At 31.6% G+C, this 19,550-nt stretch overlaps 1 protein-coding gene across 4 annotated transcripts in view; it reads left to right on the top strand.

Annotated features, from left to right (window-relative positions):
• The window catches only part of LOC118187632 (adenylate cyclase type 3-like), a 476,146-nt gene that overhangs the window by 429,416 nt on the left and 27,180 nt on the right, over window positions 1-19,550 (top strand). For all 4 annotated transcript variants that reach the window (XM_085823652.1, XM_085823651.1, XM_085823654.1 and 1 more), the window contains one exon: window positions 11,407-11,568. In XM_085823652.1, the coding sequence (XP_085679778.1) occupies window positions 11,407-11,568 (162 nt within the window). The remainder of the gene's footprint in view (window positions 1-11,406; window positions 11,569-19,550) is intronic.

Below are 19,550 nucleotides of genomic sequence, written 5' to 3'. Positions count from 1 at the left end.
AACATGGCTGAAGTGCAACTGACTGCTTGCTGGACTGTCAGCGAAATAATCGCGATGATAGCTATCTGGGGATGCGATATCGTCCCAAAAAAATTAGATGGAACCGTACGAAATACGGGAATTTGTAAACTAGTATAGACAATGTTATTTGATGCTGGGTATTCCAGAAATACTCTTCAAATTAAAACTAAAGACGCGCATATCGTCTTCAACAAGACAAGGGGACTCGGTACATTTTGAATGATTTTTTTTTTTAATTTAAAAACTTTCATCTATTTTTTTTCAATATTATTAAATAGTTTTGCAAGTCAAGATAATTTTAAGCTGAAAGAAAATTTTTAGTCCAAAGGGACAATTTGCCATGAAGTACTGTTTATTTCGTTTTGGCATTTGGCGTTTAAAACTAAACGGCGAATCACTTTTCAAATTATTGCCACCAAATATTATTGCCCTGTATTATATTTAAATTAATTAAATAATGAAGAAACTGCATAAATGTATGTACGTTTCTCGCAGTATGATAAAACAACGGTACTTAGAGCTATCCAATTTTGAATAACGTGCGTTTCCACCCCAGTACGGGCATATGGAAGACAAAATTTGGAATTTGTTTTATTAACTATTTCATATTTTGTAAAACTTTCAGGAATTTTTTTATTAACAAACTCAACGATTTCAAAGCGAGCATTGGCAAAACTTCGCGGAAAAAGACGCGCGAGACTCTGCATCGGAAATTCTAAAGATATGCTCATTTTAAAATTATTTTGCGATACTGCTATTGAACTTAATTTTATGGTTTGAATACGTAGAACATGATATTTAATAAATAAAGGTAACACACGAAACGTTAAAAAAAAAAACGCTCCTTTGGATGTAATTTAAAATCTGAAAACCATTCAAATTTTTTAATACTTTTTTGGTCAGTAATTTTTTTTAATTAAAATTTTTTGAAGAAAGGTACAATTAAAATTTCATTCTTCTCCCACAGTTTTCAATGTTTTTTCCCAAATTTTCTTATTGCATTTATTAGAGAGTTCTTAATAACTTTAATGATCGATTTTGCAAATAATGAATTAGTTTCTAAGAAAAATAAAAACATATTTTTATGTAAAAACTTTGAAACAAATATTTCATTCACATTTTCACTTCAAATAAATTTTCTTTTCAGTATTTTGCAAAACCCATCCTTGTTTCTATAAAGTACGTAATTTTAAATAAGCGGTAAAAATATTAAATAATTTAGGCCATATCTATATAAGTTTTAGGACATTAAATAAAAGGATTTATCGAAAAAATGCAAACTGAGAAAAAGCACTTTAAAAAATATAAATGGCACTTTAAAAATATAAACGGCCTAAAAATATAAAATCGTCTTTAAATCATTTCAAATTTCTTAAAAATGTTATTACTGAATTTCAATACATATATATAAACTAAAACCTAGTGCTATTCAACTGGTTAATATAAACATAAATTACAAGCTTTTATTTAAAATCGTCGTAAAACAGGTTCAAAACAATTTTAATGAATGAATTAAATAATAAGATATTTTCTAAAACGTTTATAATCAATATTAAAACGTTTATAATTAATGTAAATAATACTAATTTGTCGTTTTATTCATTTTTTCAAAAAGCAAAGTTTGAAATTTTAACAGCCAGAAAACATTTTATTTAAAACCGTTCAGCAATATGCGTGATTTCGTTTCTTCTTTTAACCATTTGGTCTCGTATATAAAATTGCATTTAAAATTAATTTAGGTGTATTTTAGATAATTAAAGAGTTAAACTCCGATGGCTTTCGATAGCAATAGTAAACAATGCCAAAAAAGATGTGAGCAAACGTTAGAAATCCGCCAATCCGATCCGCGTTTATGAAATCATTCATTGCTCGCAATGGCTTACGGGTTGAGGGATGGAAGACGATGTGCATCTGAAACGGTCCTGAAGGCGAAACTGCTTCATATCTCCGTTTCTCCCTAATACAAACTATGGCTGTGCGAAAGATGTGTTTAAACGTTTTTGGAGTTTCTTTAAAATGCTTAAGACGTGTTTACACGAATTTCAATTCGCACGAAGAATGCTTAAGACGTGTATACACGAAGCCCCAATTTCGCGAAAATTGCTTAAGACGTGTTTAGACGATGCGATCTGGTCTTCCTACCCCTACCTTTCCGCAGGCGGCTGTAGTTGACACAAAGGTCTTAATAGGGTGTGAAGTCTGTTTGAAAAGAACACTTTACGGAAGGGTCCTGAGAGTAAAAATCACTGTCAGATAGCAGGTATGCATTATCTTTCCAACGACTGCAAGCTTGTGAATAAAGATAAATCGTTTTACAACTGTTTGCCTTGTGGTTATTTATACAAATGAAAGTCAAACAGAACTGTTCGTTGTTACATTACCGAAATTTAGAAGAAACAGGAAAAAATAACAATTGTAACTTAAGACGCACTTTTTAATAAACCATATATTATACAATGTATTAAAAGTTGGCTACAGTTTCTTATTCGCCAAGAACAGGAAAAAATATAAAATGTTGCAAACACCTATTTGTTTGCTTTCGTATTTCAAGTGTGGGTGTATTTAATGGTATATTCTTCTTTTTTGCATTTTGAAATGTTAAAACTGTGCTTTCAGCATGCCTGAGTTTTGTACTCGTATATGTGGCTACATGTTCCTTATAAACGCGAATTGACATATAAAAATTTCCTGAAAGTCGAAAGGAAGATATTCTACGCGAAAACTTCAATTAAATCGAATAAATTCATATGCTGAAGGAATTTCTAGAAATATTTGTTTTTAAAAATTTTATTATTAAGATTTGAAATACTAATTAGTTTTAAAATCTAGGGAAAAATATGCATTTCTTGGAACTTTTTTGGAAAGAAATCTACCGGAATAAAATCGCTTAAAATTAATGGAGTGTAAGTTAAGTAAAACAGTTAATGTATGAAAGGGTTACATATACTGCGCACAAAACTTAGTCAGTGGAACAATTAGCTAACGAATTAAATTAATTACATTAAAAGAATTTCGTTAGAAAATAACCTCTCCAAATGTCAGTGCTAATAGCAGCACTACGAATGAAAGTTATTAAATTCCTAACTTAATTAATCCGTTGGTACTCAATAATTGTGGCCTACCAGCGGCCGATCAGTAAACGTCGCTGAACACTGGTAATTCGGTCTGAGGTTCGAATCCGCGAACGGGCTGGCTGCAAGGGCGTTTTCGTGATTTTCCCCACGTGTAACGTGTATACGAGCCAGTATCCCTTAGAAAGTCCTCCATGAAGGCATCCCTCCTCTTAGGGAGATAGCCCTCGAGGCTTTGCTGTAATCACATAAAACCAAACCAAATTAAAAACCAATAACTATATGTTCGCGATTACTTTGCAAAGATATTTTATAAAAGTACAACAAAAGCCCGCAGCGACCTAGTAGAAACTGGCAGTTTGAATCGAGTTTAAATCCCGGCGAATGGGCTAGCTACATGGCAGTTTTCGTGGATTTATGCTGCCTATATTTAACGCGAATATAAACCAATCTCATTTAAAAAGTCCTTCACAAAAACGTGCTCTGGCTACGAGTCCTCGCTTGGGATTACGTTTGGACTGTTAGATTAATGACAAAGCTCGCAAAGCGCGATCTGTTTAAAGAGGGTATGCTTTCGTGAAAGACCTTCTAAGGGAAACTATCTCGTACCGGTGTTACATATAGGTAAATTCACGAAAACGCAGATGTGGTGAGCCAGTTCACAGGGGTTTCAATCCAGGTCAAACTACCAAATAGTCCTCGTGTATTTTGTCATGAGCTAAATAAAATACAATATCGCGAAAGTCACTTTATGCTATCGAAATGGCAATAACTTCGTATTATACAGGCTATCATTTTGCCTTTATTATGAGATTTTGATCTTTTCCGTTATCCAAGCTAGCTCACAATGGAATACTGGTAGTTCTATCCGGGGTTCGAATCCCGGCGAAAAGGCTAGCTACATGGATGCTTTCGTGTCTTTCTCATGTGTAACATGTACACAAGCCGGCTTCCCTTAGAAAGTCCTCCACGAAGGCATCCGTCCTCTTATGTAAATAACTCTCGAGTGTTGCCATAATTAAATAAATCAAACGATTACAGCATAACATGCTTAAAATATTTTGTATATAAAAGTTTATGCATCAAAGTTGGTCCCCGTTGAATGAAATATGCTGTTCCTTTTTTTTTTTTTTTTTCTTTGCTTTTATAGCAATGTTCTTGTTTTCAGAATATGAAATGTCAATGAAACATTTTTAATGTCTCATTCTGTTTCGTTTTTTGTTTAATGAAAAAATGAATTTAAGTAACAAATTTTTTATGTTTAGAAAAATTTTACCATCATCGAAATGAATTGCTGTCGAAGTGCATTTTCTTACTAGCGCATATATTTGTAAAGAGAAAATTGTTTCGCGCGTGATATCCTATAACTTAAAAGATCAAGAGAAATTTCTATAGGGAAATAAAGTTATTAATTTTAAATAAAAAATAAAGTTATTTGTAAATTAAATGTGTTTTGAGGTAAGAGTAAAAATACGAGATATGCGATGAATTTAAAATAACGATGTATATAATAAGGATTTTGCCGACAGACATTCCCCGCGAAATTTGCTAAAATTTTCTAAATGTAGCATTAATGTATACTCCGTTTAGTATTTGAATTCAGTGATAAAACACCTCACTTTATCAGTGTAATTATGTGTTATATCGAGATTTAGTTATGTCCCATACAAACATTTTATTTTTGTTTTATAAATCTGGTTCTTTTACTGATATTATTTTTATTAAATACGATTTATCAGGTTTTATCCACTCGCACTGAAACTAAAACGAACAAATTGGCTGCATGGTTGGGTTTCATAGTTTTTCCCATGGATATGAGTGAGGTTTACTTAGAAAGCCTACCACGCCGACTTGTCTATCCTTAGACAGACAGATCCCGTTTGCTTTGCTATATTCAAATAATCGGACAAAATTTGACAACAAAGGCTAATAAATGCATATACCGAAATAAAATAAATTTAAACGCATATTACAAAAATTAATTAAATGCATATAACGTAAAAAATGATATCACAACAAATTTTTAATTATTTTAATGCACTAATTCCTAAATTGCATTATTTTCAGATTTTATTTCATTTTTATGTATGTATTAATGTATATTTTATATGTTCGAAAGTGCGATTGTTTAGTAAATTAAGGCAACTTAGTAAATTAGGCATTAAATAAATCTGATTTGAAAATACATGCACTTAGGTGAGATTTTCGTAACTTGAAAAACATTACTCGCAAAATAATCTCTAAGAAAATATAATAATATTTTACCTTCCTACTTGATTCTGTGAAAAACAATTTAAATTAGCTTATTGCTTTTATTTTTTTATTTTATTTTTATTTTTATTTTTATTTTTATTTTTTTTTTCTATATTGAAAACAACTTGATTTTTTTTTTTAAATCTTGCTGTCAGACCGAAAGTATTAAGAAGTATAAAAGTGCTCTTTTTGAACACATGTTTCTGCGGTATTTCTTTACAGACATAGATCAACAGATAAGAGGCCAACCCTTGATGTAGGCATTGACGGATTTCACCACCAAAAGGCCTTTCCTCTAACATAGCGGACGCCACTTTTATCTTCTTTGTAATGTAGTATAACTAAACCCGTTGGCCCTGTTTGTTCGAATAGCTTCTGAGAACCGTTCGCATTTGAATGCGTCGGAGCTTGAGTGACTGAAAGACTACTTGTTCCCAAAGCTATCAGTCAGACACCAATAAAAATCTGTTGTCCGTATTTCTACTCTCTCTCTATGAATTCTTCAAATCCAGGAAAGGGTAATGCGTGCATTTGGGTGCATGTTAGAAAAAAAAAAAAATTTCTATGCTTCATTTTGTATTACTTGTATAGGGAAACATTTCAAAAAACAGCTTTATATGCAAAGTTTTTCTCTGATGAATGAACTCAGTTGAAAACACGTTACTATCTTCTGTAAATCCCCCCCCCCCAAAAAAAGATGCTCTTTTAAGTGAATTAAATTCTTATTGTGCTCTTATTACATTTTTCTAAATTTTTCTGTTCCCCTTTTCTTATAACACATAAGCAATTTTTTAAGTATGCGTGACCCCTGAGCGCTAGATCGGTAATCTCGTTAAAGACTGGTAATTTGTATTAATATAAATTTTGTGCATTCTGAGTTATAATATGAACGAAATATAATACTGTTAAGTGAACCTAGCGCCAGAGTGTCGCTATGGTAAACAAATAGAGTGAATTTTAAAGAATGCATTTATTCTATTGTGGTTTATGCGCTGTCGACGAAGTAGGTTTAATTCAATCCAATAAAGTTTAAACGAAATGCAAGAAAAAATGCGTATAATTTAATATTCCGTAGAAGGAAGACATGTGGTGTACACATCAGATTTTTATAATAAGGTAACATGCGCTAAACAGTTTTGATTAGAAAGAAACCACTCGCGCGCTGTTGGGCTTCCTCAGCTTACGAAATATGTATTTTAAGTTGGTTATTTACATAACAGAAGAACAAAATAAAATGATAGATTATAAATAGTGCATTTTACTGACAAAATTTTCTTTGAAAAAAAATAAAAGTACTGCAAAGAATAAGAACGATATAGTTAACTTAACGGCGGCCGATAATCAGTGCTGGTGCATATGTTTTTGCAGAGAAAATCATTTTGCTCGTGCTGTCGTATAACAAAAAATATCCATAGATTATTTTTTACAGTTGTTAAAATACTAGTCCTGGACAATCTGTTTTAAGAGAATACCTTCTTGGAAAATTTTCAAAATGAAATTGGCTTGAACTCGCATAACGCATGGGGAAAATTATAAACACATCAAGCCGCTAACTAGTTTGGTTGCTAGCGACAAATCCAGAAAAAACATCAACATCCAGTACTCTTATACACTCTAGTGAACGTAAATATTTGTTTGTATATTAGTAAAAGTATTAAAATAAAAATATTTATTCTAATAAAAGCTGTTGTTCAAAAATACACCCTTGTAAGGCATTTTCTTTGGTTAAAGGACTTCATGTGAATAATAAATTCTGCGTTGAAGCAAGACAATTTCTTAGAACTTAATGCTTCAAACAATTGAATGCTGGGATTCCTAGGGAAGAAAATATCCTTAAAAAGTATATTTCACAAAAAAATATTGAATTATATTCTTATAATGACTTATTAAATAATTAATAATTGTTATAATTATTAAATATAATGCTTACTTATTTTTTACAAAATGTACAACAATACCCTTTATTTACAAAAATACCATACTGAACAATTATATTATAAGCTAATAAAATAACAACATTATATTGTTCCTTATTGACTATGTGTCATCTTTCCTTTTCAGCTTTCTGTTATAGGATAATGTTTTTAATCCTATTTCAGACAAAGTGTACTGGTGTCTCAAGGACGGGAAGGCAAGAATTTTTAAATTTAGTCAATAAATTTATGATCAACTGAAAATTCATAAAGAAAAATTATTTCAGGTTAAAATTCAATTTCAGAATATCTTGAATGTATATAAAAAGTGAAATGCAAATTTGACACTAATATTATCACTGTTTCAGTCCTTAAATAACTCCTAAATGTTTTGTTTATTGCTCTTAAAAACAGATCAGGTGTTTAAAAGTTAATACCATAATTTTTGTATTAAAAAAATCTCGAAATTATTGCTAAAGAAAAAGCAGAAACAAAGGTATTATTATTTATTTATACCTAGGGCAAATTTAATTTCTTTGAGATCGAGAAGATATTTAAAGCAAATGTTTATGCTATATCCTGAAATTGTAGAGACATTAGGTATTTTTTAGAAAGAGGCAAGACGAAAAATTAATAACGCCTTCACCGGGAATCGAACCGCTGACCTCTGAAATACCGGCCCAGCTTGCTACCGTTACACCGCGAAGGACGCTTGGAAAGTGGGAGAAATATCTTATATGCTCCCCTTTTTAAAGGGCGACTGGGGTTTTAGGTGATCTAGTCGCCAAATCCTGGGTGTGGAGAATCATCATCCACAACCCTTTTAGTTCGGGCGCCACTTGTAGAGACAGTAGGTTAATTGGAAGCAGACAAGATGAAAAATAAGCAATCGCCTTCGCCGTGAATCGAACCACGGACCTCTGGAATACCGGCCCAGCGTGCTACCGTTACACCACGAAGGCACGCTAGGGAAGGGGGAGAAATACCTTATAAAATCACCTAATTTTTTTTTTTTTTATAAATCAGATGAAAAAGTCACGTTTGAAACCCATCCCTTTTTCAAATCAGCTAGCTATCCAAGTATAGTTATGAAAATCTTGTTTCGCTCTTGAAATTAAGATATTCAGTTACCAAATCTTAGCTCGCTGAATAATTAACTTTACTTAAAAGAACATATTTGTTATATATTAAGTATATATTGTTCATTCAAAAAACGAAATCTTTTCAGAAAATAACATCCGTTTTAAAAACTAAGTAAATTTCAGCATTAAATATGTCTTAAAAGTTTAAATTTTGAAAACTCCTTAATATTTAACTAGAGTTTCTCTAAAAGCAAGTTTAAAAGTCACATCAAGTTAAGTTGATTAAATTTTGCAGAAATAATAAAACATGTATTTTTCATAGTAATTATTCAAATATTATACTAAATATCTTAAATTATAGGTAATATTTAAGTAAAAAGAAATTATTTAAAATAATTATTATCTGCATGTAAATGCATTACTAATTTATGACAAAAACATAGAAAATCAGAAATAATATCAAATGCAATCGAACTATAAACATTGCTTTTCAAATGTTTCATCAATTTCACACAAGGAATGAATATTGCACCAGATATTTTTTTAATATGGATTTTATTAATAGCAGTTTAACCAATCTGCATTGAAATTCAGATGATAATCAATGATCCAGAGATTTAGGTAACTTAGATTAAACATGAATAATAATAATAATAAAAGAAGAGCGGGTAAATTTTAAAATCAAGTTATTTCAAAATAAGAGTCTTTTAGGAAAGAAAACTTTTAAGATAGTATTCGCACCTGTACCCTGCGGCATTCGGACGGTCATCACGGAGAAGCTATTATAGTCATTTGCAACTTTCTTGACAACTCACATATACAGGTACTAATATTTATGGTAGTAATCCATCTTACTTACAGTCGGAACCCTTGATCTAATATTCAGGGAGGGGAAAGAAATGACAATAGCAGGTAGCTGGCATTTTTCAGAGGTTTAGGATTATTTTCCCGACATTTTAAGGGAAGCTCGGTCCAAAATTGGTGACAGTTTTAAAGGTATTTGTAGAAAATCACTCGACAGGCTAAGGCTTAAGTTGTGAACGGGGCTTAAGTTGGCTGATACGAACAGCGTGGGGTTGTGCTTTATCCTGCTGATAAAGGACACTGGGCATTCCCTGAAGGTAGGGGTGTGTCACTGGCCGCAGCACATCATCCACGTGTCGCTGGGCCGTCATAGTGCCTTGAAAACGAACTAGAGGTGCCCTGGAATCGTACTTAATTGCGCCCCAAACTATGATGCTGCATTCTCGCGCGGTGGGGCGTTCCATAATTTCCATAATTGCTGCCGGATTAGATCTGTCTCTACATCGATGCCCACTCGTACGCAATGACTATCATTGGAGAAACAGAAGCGTGACTCGTCTCAGAACACGACCCTGTGCCATTCCGTTTACCCTGAAATTTGCATAATTTTTGGGCTACTCATTCTTGGTGTTGCATTTTCAATGTCCAGTAGTGTACATCGTGAACGAAAATGTTAAAAATTTTTTTTTTTAAAGTCGTCTTCGAAAATATCATGGTAAAAAATAAAGAACTTACAAATCATCGCTTAACGATAACATCGCTGACATGCCTTTTCAAGTTTTAAAAATTCACATACTTGCATGAATTTGTGAGCGCAAGAAGGAAGAATAAATATAATTACTTTCATATTTCTTAATTAAATAATAAATTTTTCTTGAAAAAATAAGAGAGTAATTTAAGCATTAAAAAACTGGAAATGAGTTGAAAAGTACTGCTAGATATGACAGTTGACAGAATTTTAAACTTATATTGTGACCTTAAAGTTTTATTGGTAATTTTTTACGAAAAATATAGTCTGAAAAAGATTACAAAAAGGAGAATGAATAACTGCATGGTAAAAACTGTTTAATTAATTATCAGATTTAAAAATTGTGTTATCTGCTATAAGTTACATTAATTTTCTACTCATTTTTAGTTTTTTCCCTTCTTAATCTTTTAGCAAAAATTTATTAGCTAATTCAAAAATATAAAAGTAAAAATATTCCTTATTCTTTTTTGCGCTCCCAATTATTATGCGAGTATGCATTTACAACTTTTAAAGCCTGCAAAACGCATGTCTGCGATGGTATCGTCATGCGATGATTTTTAGGTGCTTTATTTTTTGCCACGATATTTTCGATGTTGATGTTTTTAAACTGCGAAATTTTTGAATTACTTTATTTTTGACGACGATGTTTTGTACTACGATGTTTTAAGACTGCGATGTTTTCTCCTCGCATTCTTTTCTTGTACGATGTTTTGAAAGACGACGTTTTCGCCTTGCGTTGGTTTCTCCGCGACATTTTCGTCCGCAATGTTTTTGCCTCTTTGGCAAAGGGCTACAAGCAGAAATAGATAAACTTTAGGTTTAAATATATTTTTAACTTCAAATTTTTGTGAATGATTTAACTTCCCAGTTCAGATGCAATGAATTTTTCTTTCATGATTACTTGCTTGATTTTATTATTGCCGGCGTTTGAATAGTCTTATTTTTATTTTCAGCTATATGCCTTTTTCTCTTTCAGATTTAATGTATTAAAAATACCTTTCTTCGAAATGTAGAAATGTCGGTTTTTACATCGTTTTACAATTGATGATACTAATATTTTTCCTTAGAAAGAGCATTAACGTAAACTTCGAGCCAGCTGTCAATTTTAGCAACCATTTCCGAAATAAATCTCTTGTTCTTCATTGCAATCAAAACAAAACAGTATCAGACGATTATGTTAAACATGCTAAAGCAATAATTTAAATAGAAAATTATTTCCATAAATTGCGAAAGACCTTCTGTACTATGTATGGTGATATTTTGCTGACCAAAATCTGACCCGTAAAAATACATATAACGGGCGTAAAAAGATATATTTATTGTTTCGCATAATATTTTGTATACCGTCACCTTCATGGGATGTAAGAGTTTTATTTATTTATTTTCCTATCAAATGGTCGAAAGTAGACAGATTCTACTTTCAAAAGTTTGTACGTTTATTCCAGAGAGCTTTTACTTGTTTCGACTTTGATTAAATATAACTGCTGATGCTATTTGTTCCTTTTATATTTTAGGCACATCAGAGAACACGCCAATATCTTGACTTTATTTTTCAAAAATCCGGTTCTTGAAAAAGAATTCAGGAAAATTAAAGACACTGTTAGCGTTGTCTCTTTGTCGGGCTTGCCACTCATCTTATTCTTCTGTACAGCTGCTTACTTCTTAGTCATGTCGGGGTAAGTAGGTTATTACTGTTTATCTATTTAAATATAGTTTGTATGTTTCAGAACTTTCGGAAAATTTTATCGTAAAGTGATTTTAATTTCATTTGCAATGTCTGGTACTATTCTGAGTCAGAATATTTCTGTTAAAATAGTTCTTATCTGATAGTGAAATTTCATTCTTTACCATAAACTTTTATGACACAAAACTGTATACAACATTATCGAGTGTTACACATCCAACGTAAGAGTACATTTCGTAAATGCGTTATCAAATAATATCATATAGTTCAGTTTTGAATTTAATTCGCTATCTTTTGAATGCAAATAGTATGACAGTATATTATTAATTATATATAATGTGATTTAGAGTAATATATGGAAAATTTTCAATAATATATTTTAAATTGATAGGCTTATCACTCTGAAATTTTTTGAGATACATATAGAAATGATAATTTGAGATACATATTTGAGATACAAATAGTTTATAAAGCTATACTTAGGAAATTTTATGAATGCTTAAATTAATCCCCTCCAGCATCAAAGCACTTCTGTAGGCGAATTTTCCAGATTATATAGTGCAAGGTCTTCATTTTTTTGAATCGATGAAAAAATGCATTTATAGCCTCATCAATCTCATATTCGGAATGAAAACAACGTCTACATAAGTTCTTTTTTAGATTAGAAAACAGCCAAAAGTCACACTTAGGTAGATCGGGTGAATAGCGACGATGTTCTATCACTTTGATATGCTTTTGTTCAAGAAACTCAACTGTCAATCTTGCTGAATGAGAAGATGCATTCTGATGGTGGAGCAGGAGTCTTCTAATTCACTTCTTGAAGAATTTCAGGAAGATACTTAGTGGTGTACAGTTAGCTGTGACTGTCTTCTGGGCTTTGACCAGTTCTGTACTTCTGAAGAAAACAGCGCACATTACTTTTTTCATGGCACGTTGTCTTTTCGCCATTGTGGGAGTGGGATCATATTCAAAGACCCATACTTTACTTTCTTGGCATGTTAGAACATCAAAACGTGGTATGTACGTTTCGTCACCAATTCCAATTTAGAAATAATCCAGTGGTCACATTCTTTATGTAATTTAAGGGTTTCTTTACTGATTCTGACACGCTTCTCTTCTTGGTGCTCAGTTAAATAATAAGGAACCCAATGGCAAATTAATTTTATATGCAATTCTTCATGAATAATTTTATATATGGCAACGGATCCAATGTTAAGTTCCTTCTGTATCATTTGGTAGGTGTATCGATTAACATTTTCCGTATGGCAGATACATTATCCGGGATTACTTCTGACAACGGCCTTCCTGCGTGTTCTCTTCATCCTAAAGAGGGTTGCGACCTGTGTGATCATCTGAATACAGTACCACAAAATGGATCATCATTTCCTAATGCTAATTGTAGACGTTGAACGCATTCTTCTTGATTTAATCCCATTTTAAAAATTATATAAAATCATATCGCGATAATGTTCCCGCGTCAACTCCATTTTTCCTTCTGCCTAAAATTTATTCTACGCTGAACTATATGCAGTTGTTCAATAAAACATTATCTGCTAGGCTAAAATAGTTCATATTTTCAAATCTAACTGTTAATATTTTTCTGCCACTTATCATCTGCGCATAATTCTATGGACTTCTTACCTTAATTTTAGCTGTGTATTCATACCCATAAGAAGATTTACAAACTTTAATTTTGGGGACTTTTTTAAGAGAGGAAATAAATATCCGACTAAGAGTTTTCGCGATTACAGTTCTTCCTTTATTTCATATAAGTAAGTAAAAAAACATGAAATGATATGTGAATTCTATTACAAAATATAATTTTTCATACAAATGTAATACTAACATATGAACTTGTAAAATTTAAATATTTATATTCTATCCTAAATTACTCCAGGGAATGGCCATCATGATCTATTTGCTATTTTACTCGGGTATTTTCCAAAAACCTTACCTGAAAGTTTGAAGTTTGCATTTTCTCTTATACGAATTCATGAAAAACTCATATATCCATGAAACACTTATGCATACATATATTGTAAGTTTGTATTTCCTCTAATGTAAATAATTTTACATATTCATTACTTTCTGAACATTTCATATATTTGCTACTTTATGACTTCTGCAAGATAGTGTATAAATAAATACGTATCAATCATGATTAAAATCTCCTATATTACATTTTCCCGCCCTCGATGTTTCTTTAATTTATTCTTATAACTATTTGGTATAAAAACTGCTATGTAAAGAAAGGGCAAAAAATTCGTAGCGACGATTAAAATGTTGATATCTTCATGAACGCTATGTATATATATATATATATATGCACAGATTTGGACTTAGCTGCAAGTTGAGAAATCGCAGAAATCAGTGAGCAACTGAATACGTATGCAACTGACAAAGATGAGCTTCCAACCTTGAACTCTAAATTTTTTCCGAAAAAATATATCTACTTACTATACTACATATGCGTAGTAGTAAAAGAATTAGCTGCTAATATTCCATAGAAAATCTTAAATAAACTATCAGATACGGGATTTTGAACGTTTACCCATGAGGAAAAGTACAAAATTTCTGCTGCGATTTAAACCGTACCTGTGATCAGCGATTTTGACGCTCGGCCATCGGTGGTCTTGTAATTCGGAAATCTGCAGTTCGATTCACTTCTGTAACTGCAGCTGGTATAAAATATATTACTGCTTTGATCATTATTTATTGCTTCATCTGAACTAAACATTTAGACCGCAATCAGCGTATTTATTATCACGCAAAGTGTGTACTGTCTGCATCGCGCTAAAGTAATTGCAGTATGAGATGTGTTTCCACAGTAAATTAATTTCGAGACTTTCTTGTATGTTTTAGATTAAATTTTCATCAATTCTATTTAAACTTTCCATTTTAACTTAATATATCTTTCGCTTGTTATCTCTTCATTTACTGTTTTGTAGATTTTTTGTAGGATTCGATCACCATGACGAGATTCCAAGTTTTCAAAACTGAAGTTTTTAAAATTTTAAATTTTGCTGAATAGCGCTGTATCGCGAAATCTCCTTATTTTTTACAATATTTTAACTCTGTCTGTAGAATATTAGTATCTAATTCTTTATGTATTAGTATCTATTCTTACGCACAGGAATATTAGTATCTATTCTTACGCACAGGAAGGCTCTGACTCGTAGAAGTCGGCAGAAACAAGCTTAAGGGCTAGAAGCACTCAACGGCACAGAATAAAATCGCTAGTAATTTCAAAATAGCAAAGTGGGCTCCAATAACACTCTCTAAAATCACTTTCCAAGAACTTCCCTTGAATAGCACTTCTTGCTACCTCATTTGAATATACGCGAGCTATCTTATTAGAATTCTGACAGGAAAGTGAGGATGTTATTTATTTAATTGTTAGTGAAACTAAATCCCCACAATGTATTTCTAGATGACTAGATTTATCTATATCTATATATATATATATATATATATATATATATATAAATATTTCAAAAAAATTTTAATTTCATGGTTCGAAGACCTTCCTTGTTAGAGGAAAATTAATTTACTATCCCCCTCCCCTCCCCTCTTTGTTTATTTCAAAGTCTAGTAACAACATACCTATGAAATTCAAGTTTTGCGAGAAAGAAAATAAAATGGCTGATTTTTATTTTATTAAAGCAGTATTTCGGTATTTCTCAGATGAATTTTAAATTACCCCTTTACAAAGCTATTAAGTGTTCCGTTTAGCTGTTCATGTTTGCTAGTTTCGATAAGATACTTAAAATTGGTCTTTTAAAAATTACTTCCTGAAAGTTTACTGAATAGATGTAATTTGTGGTGAACAAACAGAAAGAAACTTTCTTAATATTTTTTTTTTTTTTTTTTTTTTTTTACTCTTTTCAACAAAATTCAGTCTGGAAGGGCAGTATGATTGAAATGTTATACATTTCAGAGCATAGGTAAATGAATTGAAACTCTTACGAATAAAGCTATCTGTGGGACATATTAAATTTAATTCATTTATTACAGTGTAGTAAACTGAAATAAAAATTCCATTAGATAACCGGGAGTACCTCAAAGAAATTCTGTAGCTGTAATTAAAACTTAGTGCTATTTATAATTTTCGCACACGCACTTAGTATCTAAAACAAAGAATATCATAATAGCACAGATCGTGTGTTATTATTCCATTCAGACCTTATTTACTCTGCTTGTTATGTATATTTAATGACTCGTAATTTAGTCCAAATTCCGAGATATATTTTTAGACGTGAACACATTGCAAACTTCTTGTTACAAATTGTATTTTCTACGTTCGGAATTGCAAATTCTTCTTTGTGAATTCCCTCTACTGGTAAAGAGTATGATATGAATACAAAACACAGGGCGAAATTTGAATTATTTATTAAGTTAAATTATGCCTCATTTGATACATTGTAATTATACTTCGTTAATGGCAAGACCTGTTATCGGTGCTGCCATCTAGTGAACGAAAAATTAGTTTGACTGAAAAAAATTGATTTAATATTAATAGCGCACTCAATCACAAATGCTATTTATTTATTTTTATTTTCTCTTTGTTTTGTGATTATGAAATTCCTTTTGCTTTCCAAGTTTTTAAAGTTGTAAAACTTTTCTATCAACTTTCGCGTAGAATGGATTGTAAAACCTGCTGAAGTGAGGGTAAATTTATTTTAGATTATATTTCGTCTTTAAAATTTCGGGTTAGAAACAGTTTTCTTAAATAGAAATGGCCTTCTAGATTTAAATTCTATCATTCCGCATTTTTCTTGAATGCTTTATTGATTTACCTTTAGCCCTTTGAAATTACTTAACCATTTATCTGTGATTCATTTTTTATGCATTTTAAAGCGACTTATTTCAGTAATACCTTGCTTTGCGTAATCATATTTACCTGTTTTTCATTCACTTAAAGGATCTTATTTTAAATATTAATGTCAAACCTTTCAATTAATTTTAATGCGGTCAGTGGCGTAGCGAGCATAACTGGCGCCCGGGGCAAAATACCTTTTTGGCGCCCCCCCCCCCGAAAAAAAACCACTTACAGTAATATAATGTATAGAATATATTCGTAATAAGAAAATGATGCAGAGAATAATAAAATGCTGAATCTGCCATAAAATACTCTAAAATATATTAAGAATAGTCACTACCTAACTACACTAGCATTGGATTCGGATGTATCTGTGTCGGCAGAAAAATCAGGCATACGATGATCTAGAATTAGTTAAAAAAGTATGATTTATTTTACATATTTTTGTAATTGTTTTTGAAAAAGTACAATTTTTAAACAATTAAAAATTTAATATATATTATAGATAAGTAGATACATTTATTAATAATAATACAATATTATAATAAATTAATACAATTATGTATACATTTTTCTTGCCTTGGATGAAGCAAATTTATCAAATACTTCATCAAAGTCGATCCTTTCAAATTTTTCTATGTCCACACTTTTAAAAATGCTAGATGACTTGCCCCAATCGTTGGTTGTAAATATGTCAAAATTTATTTTAATTTGCTGAACGAACTTTCATTTGATAATGAAATAGTAAGGAGTATTTGAAGTGCGACTCTTAGGTTTGGAAAAACATTTTCTCCATAGATCTGTAATTTTAGGTTCCGTTTCTTTTCTACTGCGGAGTAACATCTTGCAGTCACATTCACTGCTCAAAACAATTAAGGGATATTGTGGGTTCGGTATGAAATAAGCATATAATCGACAACCTTTTTAACAAAAGCAAATAGAAGAAATTATAAAGGGAAATTATAACGGTTACAAAGTTGGGAATATGCAAATTTAATTTGTGACATCGAAAACTATGCGTTTTAGATAAGAAGTAAAGAGGGACCTGCAGCATTCCTTTTGTAATAGGAGATTAAAAACAATTGACACGCGTTGAATGCTTCGTAGCAGTGAATATACGATGTCTCAACAAGATGAGTTGAATCAGTAGCCAGGAAGGCCATCAGTCGTTTACGGAAGAGTCAAACGCAATCCATTGTAGTGGAAGCGTTAGGAGTTTCTCAAAATGTCATTTCCAGACTATGGAATCGGTTTCTGGAAACTGGATATGTTTGAGAAATTCGGGACAAGGTCGTGTTATCGTTTTAAAATAAAAAATGGGATTTATACGTGCATTTCGGTTTAAAAAAATAAAAATATATCTCTTAGAGAAATAAAGTGGTCAGAAAGAACGTTTTGTATGCGGAGATATTTGGTTGATGTACTGCAAACCTTTTATTACACATTTTATCAGATAAATCAAAAAATAAATAACTAATTATATTACAATAATTATTAATTTTAAATATATTTTCCAGAAATCGGTCAAAATAAAGACTGAAATTTTTCAGAAAATCTTCTTTGGAGACCATTTGACGCCCCTTTCCCAGCGGCGCCCTAGGCATCATACACCCCCTTGCCCCCCCTGTCGCTACGCCACTGAATGCTGTTCAAGGCCCCGTGCTGTACTTTTTGCCGCCCTATGCAAACTACTCGACACCAAAATTCTACGGACCGACTCCTTCCTAAATTCTAAACATTTTGTCGCTCGGTGCCACCACACCAGCTTACACATGCTCTGGTGCCAGCCCAGATGAGATGTGTATCAGCGCTATATTGAAAGGCCCATTCGACTTAGTTATGGTTATTCGGGCGACCACCGTGAATCGAAAAATTAATTTTAATAATATGTTCATCTGGGTCGAATAGTGTGTGAAATAGTGCCAAGAGAAGTCTTCAACTACGGTGCAAATATACTTTACTTTGGTCAAAATATTATTATCTGTGAAATCCGTAACAGATAGGGAAATTGAGAATCCCTGCTTGTTGTCGTCAACCGAAATGTTTCTTAGAAATTGAAGAATTTTAGCATAAATCATTTCTGAAATTCATCTTTCTATTTTGAATGGACTGATAAATCTTGAATTAAAATAAAATGTCAGGGATTAAATGGCAAAACATAACACTTCCGGTCATATACTTAAATTAGATATATAATGTTTAAGTACTCAAAAGAACACATTCTTTTAATAATATTCAAAAGGGAATAGGCGTGTAATTTTAACACTTATAGTTGGAATGGGTTATTTTTTCCTTCTCTTTCTTCAAGTGAAAAGCAAATTAAATGTCTTATTGCGAGAGCGATTTTTTAATTCACTGGCTTCATGCATTTAGACACGTCTGTCGAATAATGCTTTATTTTTAGCTTTTTTAATCTTCAAAAATAAAATATCATGAGAATCAGGCAGTTTTAATCTGGCATTTTTTTATAAATATTTTATTTAATTTTTATGCACCCGAAAAAAGTTAAATTTCAGCAGTTTGAATCTAATTGTCATCATTCTTTCAGTGATTTATTTTCTTGAACCTAACACTGAAAATAAAAAAAATATATTCACTCTGAAACGTTCATTCCATCTGTGTCGAAAATTTGAGTGCAATTTAATCCCTTAGTATTTTATTTATTTAACGTGAATTTAATAAAAAGTAAAAATTTCTCAGATAAAATAAGGTTTAGATTTTTCTTCTGATTCTTTTCAAACTACTACCCATAAACCACTCTCTCGCTTTGACGAGTATTACCCCTGCTTGAAATATAGTTTCTCTATCTTCCATAGTGTTGCCATTCAGAAAAGCTAAATTTAACTTTTCTTTCGGATTTGATCAATCTAATTCCTTATCTTTCACATCCTGATATTCAAACTAATTCGGTAACAAATTGTGCCTACCACTTGCCAAGTGAGTAACATCACTTAACACTAGTAGTTCAACGAGGGTGCAGAATAATTAGAGTTGACTGAAAGAACTGACTAGATAGGTTCTTTCGACTACTAATCTCGTTTAGAAAACCATTCACGCAAGCATCATTTCCTTTAGATACAGAGATCTCGTGTGTTTTGCCTTCGTCAGTCAGTTTTAAAAGCAATTTAAAAGCTATGAACTCATTTCTTGACAGT

The sequence above is a fragment of the Stegodyphus dumicola genome, chromosome 9 (assembly GCF_044657685.1).
Source record: "Stegodyphus dumicola isolate Sdum_Otavi_A_Nest chromosome 9, ASM4465768v1".
In the NCBI taxonomy this organism is placed as follows: Eukaryota; Metazoa; Arthropoda; class Arachnida; order Araneae; family Eresidae; genus Stegodyphus; species Stegodyphus dumicola.
Note: the sequence above shows the minus strand (reverse complement) of the source record. Positions and strands in the feature narration are given on the sequence as shown.